Below are 8,988 nucleotides of genomic sequence, written 5' to 3'. Positions count from 1 at the left end.
TGACTGATTGCCCTAAGCAATTGTTGCTTGGAGAAGTTAATTGGTGATTGGATCACTGATTAGACTCAATTTGATTGAGTAATAGAGATTGGGCTTGACCAAATTCAAATATGATTTGGAATTGGTAAAACCGTAATTGACACTAAAATTAGTTTGGTGAAAATGTCTAATTTGCCCCAACCAAATCAGATTTGGCTTGAGTCAAATTGGATTGAAATCAATTATGATCCTAGTATGACTAGGACTCGCTTTTCTTTGTGGGACCCACATACTGTATGTGGGATCTACATCCTGCCTAGGTGGGACCCACATACTGTATGTGGAACCCACGTCCTGCATTTATGGGACCCACATATATATGTGGGACCCACATCCCGACCACCTCACCCCTTTGCATGTGTGACATGTGGCGGAGCAGGATACCTCTTTTGCTTGCATGTGTGACATGTGGCGGGCCTGGACACCTCACACTCCTCCTGATGTCATCCATGACCTCATCTGCCTCGTGAGGTCATCCATGACATCGCCTTCCAGGCCACCTCACCTCTTTGCATGCGTGACACGTGGCGTAGCAGGACACCTCTTTTTCTTGCATGTGTGACATATATCCTGGCAGGACACCTCATAGGGACACTTCACCTTCTTCTTGGCCTATAAATAAGCCATCCCTCTTCCTTCTTCTTATGATCAAGAGCACTAGAGAAAAAGAGTGAGAGGAGAGAGAAGCTCTAAAGGTGAAAGCCCAAAAAGGAGTTCTTGTGCTATGAAGGTCCATCTTCTTCCTTCTCTCTCTTTCAGCCAACCTTCTGCCTCTCTGCGAGCTAGCACTCTTCGGAAAGCTGATCATTCCGGAGCTTCGTGTGGACGAGTCATCGAAGCCGGACGCTTGTGCGGCTGCGAAGCATCCTTGAAGGAACCTCCTTCTAAAGGTAAGAGATCTGATCTCTTTTACGGTTGAGATATGATCTCAATCTTCAAATCACAAGAAGTTGTGATTTATGCATATTTATTTGAATCACACAATCCTCGGGATCTGAGGGCTTTGTGATATTTGGTGTCAAAGCAAAGGATTAGTGGAGACTATCCGATTTCCGGGAACTCTCACGCGTGATTGTGTGACGAAGCGTGGCTCTCCACCCGGGGGCTCATATGATGAGTGCTTTGATAGGCACGCGCGGGTGTCACCCTATGTATTGGGACTGAGCCCGCGCCACATGTGATGTGCAGTTGAAGACTATCTTCGACTGGTATCAGAGTCAAAATATCTAAAATATCAAGCATGTTTTGGGTTAAAATGTTTAACCCGTTCTTTCTGCATAAAATTTTCTGAAATTCATGCTTAGCCCTCTGCACGCACACCATCTCATATAACCCCCACTGGTAGGATGCCAACATATAACCGCCACTAGTAGGGTATCGATATACCAATGCATAACCCCTACTAGCAGGGTGTCGATATATCAGTATATAATTTCTAATGGCAGGGTATCGATATATAGTTAGATTGCAAAATTATTTTGATTCAAACTCTCTTTTTGTAAATTAGTTGCATGATCTAAATTTAAAAATACATAAAACCATCCAATATCAAATTTAATTAGATATAATCCATAATAAAATCAATATCTTCGATCATGCATCAATTAATAATCCATAATAGAAGATGTTCAACAAATAAATACTATGCTTTAAGTTCATGAATCACAAATAATACAATCAATCAAATGAGTTCAATATTTCCGACCATGCATCGTTATAATATTTTAAAATAAAGTAAATTTAGAAATAAAATATTATTTGTCAAATTCATGCATCATGAATAGTATGATTCAAATTTATTAATATAATAATTTTATAATTTGCTGATAAATCTAGAAAAATAGTCACATTACTTAACCTTTCGAGCGCAATCCAATTCAGATCCAATTAATTTCAAAAACTTCTCTGAGAGCCTAATCTTCAAAAATTATATTTTTAATTAAAATTTCAGCATAATTATTCTAAAAATAAAAAGTCTAAATTTCAACACCCTCATATGTCTGAGCAAGTGGAAGTATCCGACATCCCGGTCGGTCTAATCAAGACGAAACTCAATTGATCATGTTCAGACAGGATATAGGTGTTTGATCAATAAAAATTAGGGATGGCCAAATCTAACGGAGTCAAGCAAGGGCCAGGATTGGGTGGCACGCCGCCTGATGACCCTAGATCAGAATCCTTTACCAGAGCTAATCCAAAAGTTACTAAGAGACATCCTTAATTGATCCAACAATCCAAGGGAGAAAGTAGAAAGAGACAATCTAGGTAGAGAGAAACAAGAGAGAAAAACAAAGGGGAAGAGAGAAAAAAAGAGTGAAAGAGAGAATAGGGCCTCTCTATCTAACCAAAAAAGAGGAATGGAGGGAGAAAGGGTTGGCTATGGTGGTGCCTAGGGTCATGAACCCCCAGCAGACCAACAGGCGACCGATGGCGGCGGATGGCCGACATCATCAAAACCAATCAAAATAGGGTTCTAATCCATTAACCATGAAATAGAGATATCCCGGCATCAGGAACTCCGTCCATGGCCGTAAGCCACCGAGTGGAAGCAGAGGGAGACCCCAGCGACAAACATCGGTGGCGAAAACAACTGAAATCGAAAGAAAATAGGGTTGATTTTCGAAAACGAGAAAAAACAGAGTGTTTTCGACTAGAATCGAAGTTCTAAGGAGTCCGGAAGAAAGAGAGGAAGGATCAATCAAGGGTGGAAGGTTCGTTACTAGTTTTTCGGCAGCTTTTGTCCGCACAACGGTACGAACGATGATCGGCACTCAGAGAGAAATATCGAAGAAATCTCTAGCAAAGAACTCCAATCAAGGCTGCAAACTCTGGTGGGGTGGAAGAGAGACCAGGGAGGAGCTCTAAATAGCTTTGGTTATGATCGGAATCCAACTTGGAGTCCGATTCCATTTGATGAACACGAGAGGAAGAAAACTCCCATCGAGAGTCTTTTCCCTCTTCGCACGTGCGCCACACATATGTCAAATTTTTATTTATTTATTTATTTATTTACTTGGGCCAAATTCTCTGGGCAATCAAGTGGACCGGGCCAATTACTGGGTATTACCATTTGTGCATCAATTGCGACAATGTGAAGATTAGGATTGAGAATTCTTTAGCTTCATCCCCGTTTTGTTGTTTATTTAAAGGCAGCTTGTTTTGGTTTTCTTATTTTTGAAATTTTGTTTGCTGATTTTGAGGAGCTGAAGGCTGTAATTGCTCAAGGAAAATGGGCAAGGGGTCCATGGTCAGCTAGGTAAAAAGTTGCACCTATCAATATTATCCTTTCTCTTTACTAGCTTGGGAAAAAGAAGAAGATAATTGTCATAATACTAATCCGAGCTATAATGCCTGGTATATTTTAGTCATACTGATGAGTTGAAGGTGAAAGAAGAGACAGGCGCATGATTAAGATGCTTCCCATTTGAGCAGAGCCCCTGGGCATGCAGAAGACATACTTCATGACTGGTAATCCGGCAGATGAAATTGCAATTTTTGCGAAATCTTACTTAGTTCTTTGTCTTCACCCTTTTGCAAATCACTAGTTCGAGAGAATATCTTCCTCTTGTTTCACTAATGTATTCATGTAACAATACGCATTTATATCTCTGACCCTTGCTTTTTAAAATTATATAAACTATAGGGTCATATTATTATGTTCTTATGCGTTGCTTCTTGTAATTTATGATGATTCTATATCTCGGGGTTAAAAGGTTGGCACATTAATGACTGGTTGTTAGCATCTAATCATTTGTACATTGTTCTATCGGGTAACATTTTAAGAATGCTTGATAGTCTATGATAAGGCTTATCTTGCGTTGGGCAACATGACAATAACCCAGAAATTTATGACTAAGTCGTTTACTTGTATCTATCGGTTCGGTGATCCTTTTTTTTTCGAGGAATATATTGGTTCGGGTGATCAGAAAAATGCAACGGTAGTGACTATTTTAATCATGCAAATAGGTTGATAACAGAATAAACCAAGAAAGCTTTACTGGAAGATAGAGCAGATCTCTTCAAGGAATCTCTCCCCTGTGCTGTGCCAGAAACTTATTTTGTTATGGATTCTATCATCAATCATAGCCACATATACTGTTGCAGGAGTACGTAGAAATGCAGGTTGACAATTACTTAAAGCAAGCATGCCTGAAATCTAACACCATTGCTGTTGCCTCCTTTTTTTTCATAAGCCATTGCCGGTACCGCTGCTCCTCTGTATCTCAGCATAATTGGATTTATACTTTTTATTTCTCGCCGAGACTTGGGTGTAATTTGCCCGCTGTTCCAAACCGGGCATTATACACGGTATCCCGGGGTCTGCATTAGCCAAGCCAACAATATGCTTGCTCTGCCCACGCTAATCGATACTCGTTATGGGATGCCTTATTACTAATTTTTCAACAAGGAGTTTACTTCTGAGCTAAAACTTCTTCGAAATAAACATTGCTCCAGAAGCCTGCGACAGATGAAAGATGCTGATCTTACATTTGATAACATTAGTTGATGGCGGACAGTATCTTCAGTTCTTTGTTCTTATTAGTTCTTGTTGATCTTGTTCATTAGCTGCAGCAACCAAAGAAAAGATGAGGTAAGCTTCGGATAATCTCGAGCAACGGTCAATATTACGATAGTGTTTTTTATTAAATGACCGAACTTGAAATTATCTAGCTGAGATAGACCATGGATTGGTAAAAAAGGGTAGCCAACCCCTGACCACGTCTTCTATCATTGAAATTTAAGCGTGCTCTATTTAGATGATGCGATCCGAAAGTGAGGGAAGCCTCCGGAAGAAGTTGATGGCCGTCGGAGGCTTGCAATCCCGAAACATGGGGTGCCTCAGATAGTAGAACCCCACAACTGCTGCCACCAACTTGACCGGAACCAAGTAGAGTACCATCGACACCAAGAAACACAGAGCCACGAAGATCCCTGTTGCCCGCGGGTCTCGCCATGTCACCAGCGCCTGCACACGCTCCGCCTGCGCAGCCACGTCCCCGAGCATCGTCTGCACCCTTGCCGCCACCCCGCGCAGCCGGTCATACCTCGCCCTCACCACCTCCGTCCCTCTGACGCTCGGCACCGGGTCCATCTCCTCATCGATCTCCTCCCTGTCCGCGCCCTCTGCCTGAGAAGACCGCACGCACGGGTGCGGCGCCGGGCCCCGTGCCCGCCACCGGTACCTCCATGCGCCCACGGCGAACGCATGGAGCGCCAGCGTCGGCCCCGCCAGCTCCGGGTACCAAACCAGCAGCACCAGCACCCCGTGCGCCAGCATCGTCGAGGTCGGGTTCCGCCATGTCCGCGTGTCCTCCACCCATCGCGCCGTGTCGGCGACCCAGCCCAGCGCCACCACTATCCGGTGCCAGTTGGCCCGCACCTTCCGCATGCTGAAACCCCGGGGCTCCGCCGCGTCCAGCATCCACATCACCACCTCCCTCTTCAGCGACGGCTCCGACCGGGATAGGTGGCCGGCGATGATGCTGGCTGCAGCCAGCCGCAGCGGCTCCCGCTGCGGCCCCCTGATCGGGCGGAGATGGTGGATCAGGGGCTGCATCGGCTGCCCGTACATGTGGAGGAGGTCCAGCGTGGATCGGGCCGGAGTGAACCGCACGGCGAGCTCGATCTCCCCCATCCGCTTCACCCCGGAGGGGAGGAGGAGGAGAAGCGGGTAGGAGCCGCGGTAGGCCCGGTCGGTCTCTAGCGTGGAGATCCGAATCCGGATCTTCCCCATCGGGCGGCATGCGGCGTCCATGGAGCCATCGAAGACGGCCACGGTGAGGACGGTGCACGGGTCGTAGACCGGCCACGTGTACTGCTCATTCCAGGCTGGGTCGAAGCTGTCGGCCATGGTGCGGGTGCGGGCCCACTTGGGTCCATATTTGGCGACCGCGAAGGCGTCGGTGGAGCCCTTCCCGTCGACGGTCCGCATGGGGAGGAGCCCCCGGCACCCGATGATCCCAAGCTCCACCAACCCGACCGGTGGCCGCCACAGCTGCCTCGCCGAAGGCCGGAAGTCGCTGCTTGAATGCGGGGGCTCGTCCGCCACGTGGTAACCCCCGTCGAGACAGACCCGCACGTGCAGCCGGCTGCTGGTCATGTGGCGGCTCTTCCTCCCCTTCCTTGTCACCTCGACTGGGAGGACGTCCAGCCACCGGGAGGCAACCTTCCGGTCATCGACGCGGCGCTCGACCGATGAAAGCGGGATCTCGGCGGTCCCGACGACGACTGTGTCCTTCCCGTGGCGGATCTCGAGAGAGAGCACTAGCTTTTGGTCCTCCCCCAATGGTTCGGCCGCCACGAAGATTAAGTCCTCGTTCCACGACGGCGCGCCGTTGCGACTGACGGCGTTTCGGGTCCTGAGCACCTGAAAAGCTAAACTCACCCGGACAGAGATCCCGGATTCCTTGGGTTGCACCGTCAGGGTGTCTTGGGCCTCGATGACGGTGGCCCGGAGGTACCAGAGCTTCGGGGAGACGTAGACCTTCGACCGGGAGCTGGCGTGGCTGGCTGGCGTGTCGGCCTTCCACGAGCTGGCGAACGACTCGTCGGCCTGGGTGCCTGTCCACGTGGCGACCATTAGGTCCGCGCCGCGGACTCGGCCGCCCTCGAGGCGGTACCATTGTGGGGCCAGTGGGCTATCCGGTGGGTCCCGCATGGGCACCTCGGACACGTCGAAGCAGATGCCGCCGAGGAAGTGCTTGTCGTCATCGGCGTTGAGGCCGGATTCAGGCGGAAGGTCCCACACAGAGACCTCCAAAGTGGAGGAGTCAGCCAAGGGGTCGCGAGCGAAGGCAAACGTCTGCTCCCACTCGAAGAAGGCCGCCCTCCGCGCCGTCCTGGTGCTGACGTGCCGGCCGAAGGCCGCCACCCTGACGTGGGGCTTAGCGCCGCCTGGAAGCGACCGGGCACGGACGACACGGACGAACAGGTATTGCATCTTGTCCACCAGATCAAAGGTGGAGCGTTCCCTGGCCTCCAGCGGTGGCTCTATTTGCCGTGGCTGCGGGACCCACTTGAGAATGGCTTCTTTTTCTGCATCCGCTGCTGGTGGCGGGGGTGGTTGGGCTTCAGCACCAGATTCTGGTGGAGATGGCGAGTCGGCTTCTTGTGTCTGTGAGGCCTGATCAGTTGCTTCCGCATGCTCCATGCCATTCTCCGATGATGTTGCTGGAGTGTCCGATTCTGTTGGCGTATCGGCATTGGCATTAGTTTCTGGGGAGGCCGGTGGCGGCGGAACTTCAGGTCCTGGCTTAACGTCCTCAGAGGATTGCTCTGCAGGAGGTGCCGGCTCGGTCTCCTTCGGAGGTTCCGCCGGTGCTCCAGTCTGTGCAGCTTCTGGAGCATTGGCCTCCGGCACCGGAGGTGCTGGATCTCCACCTTCTGCCAGCGGCGGAGCTGCCGGCTCACCAGTATTTGCAGCGGCATCTGGTGGAGGTGGGGACGGATCAGGGAGGAGTTCATCGACATAATAAATTCTCAGGCCGATGTCGCCTCGGATCCAGCCGAAGAAGCTCTTCTTCTCCAACGGGAAGTGTATGAGGGCCTCCTCACCCTTCTTCACAAACTGCCGGGGGTCTAGCCGGACCCGCCCGAGGAAATTGTTCCTCCGGCTGGGCCCCACTTTCTGATCGTGGTACACGATGGCCTCCAACGGCTCACTGGCCACGTCGAGGGCACCGGTGACATTGAACCCCAGCACCTCATTCCATACAGGGTTGAGGTCGCGCAGGATTGTCCGAGTCTTCTTCCGCTGCCCATCAAAGTCTATCGTGACAAACGGGCTCGAAGTCCCCATCCCATCCTTGGGAAGGAGGTTGCGAGCCTCCACAACCTCGACTATGAGCTTCCGGGCCATGGCGGCCATGGTGATGTGGCTTTCTGGCTGGTGGTGTGGCTTCTCAAAGAGTTGGGGTGGCTTTGTCACTCATATATATTAGGTTGCGGGCTTCTTTGCAGTGTGGTAGCGTTGGAGAGCGCTGGAGGTGGAGGTAATTGATATGGGTGATGCTGAGGGAATTAAAGAGAGTGGTAGTGGAATTCTTAGCTGTGCAAAGTATAGTGTTAAAAACAGTAAGCAAGGGGAAAAGAAGTTCTCAACTTCATGTGCAAGCAGGCTTTTTAATTTTGGTTTCCCATGACTTTCCTCCACTGCTTTCTTTTTATTTTGGGTATCATCCTCCACTGCTTTCTTATCACCGCACTTTATGTTAGAGATTCCCAATCTTCTCTGTGTCCGTGCTTGAGCCACCCCTCATCTTTAGGCACAGTGTTTCAAATTATCAAATGCAGAAAGAGGTGCCATCTCTTGCAGCCATGATTCAAAAACCATGCAAAAAGTCTTTAAAGTTGCTTGAATGCTCACCCACCAGGCAAAAGAGGTCTTGCCCTCATTCTGCTTACCTACCCTCTCAAGTGCGTTGCCCATGTCTAGTACTTAATTTAATATTACTGTAAATATTAGTTACATTTTTTGGTAAGATAATGTATTATTTGATTCATAAGTGCTTACAGCTCTATATGAGCTTTCAGTGGTGCTTCACTAAGCTTAGATTAGTTACTCTTTATTAAATCTAAAAATAGTGCTTGCTTTCTGTCTTTAGTCTTCTAGCTTTTGAATTTCAGGGACCTTCGGTAAGTAAAACTATTTCAAATATATGGAGCAACAAACATGTTACTTTGGAAGGAAGGAATTGGGAATTACAGGTGCTTTAGTTGAAATAAAGAAGCTCCCTGCTTTTATATAGGAGGGCATGGATTTTGTGCTACGACCAATGGGATCCATGTAGACTATTTTGGATCCAATGGTTTCGATGAAACCGATCTTTTAGAAGCTTCTAACCGCACCCTACCATCATAACGCTTCTCCTCTCTCCCATCACAACGCCTCTCCTCTCCCCCTTCAAGTTCGAGCCCTCTTTCATTAAAAAAAATATTTATGAAAACTCA

The 8,988-nt window shown here is 48.6% G+C and overlaps 1 protein-coding gene across 1 annotated transcript; it reads right to left on the bottom strand.

Moving 5' to 3' along the window:
• Window positions 1-4,506: 4,506 nt before the first annotated feature.
• LOC103698601 (multiple C2 domain and transmembrane region protein 16) lies at window positions 4,507-8,833 on the bottom strand. Its single transcript, XM_088704245.2, has one exon. It carries the CDS (start codon window positions 7,904-7,906, stop codon window positions 4,793-4,795), a length of 3,114 nt encoding a protein of 1,037 aa, XP_088560371.2. The 5' UTR covers window positions 7,907-8,833; the 3' UTR covers window positions 4,507-4,792.
• Between the last annotated feature and the right edge of the window lie 155 nt (window positions 8,834-8,988).

This window comes from Phoenix dactylifera, chromosome 9 (assembly GCF_051530095.1).
Source record: "Phoenix dactylifera cultivar Ajwa chromosome 9, Ajwa_hap1_PhDact_Kaust_v1.1, whole genome shotgun sequence".
In the NCBI taxonomy this organism is placed as follows: Eukaryota; Viridiplantae; Streptophyta; class Magnoliopsida; order Arecales; family Arecaceae; genus Phoenix; species Phoenix dactylifera.
The sequence above is the reverse complement of the archived record's forward strand: the minus strand, read 5'-3'. Positions and strand labels throughout refer to the sequence as shown.

Coding starts and splice junctions, on each gene's coding strand:
- LOC103698601 (XM_088704245.2), bottom strand. CDS start 7,906: ATGGCCGCCATGGCCCGGAAGCTCATAGTCGAGGTTGTGGAGGCTCGC.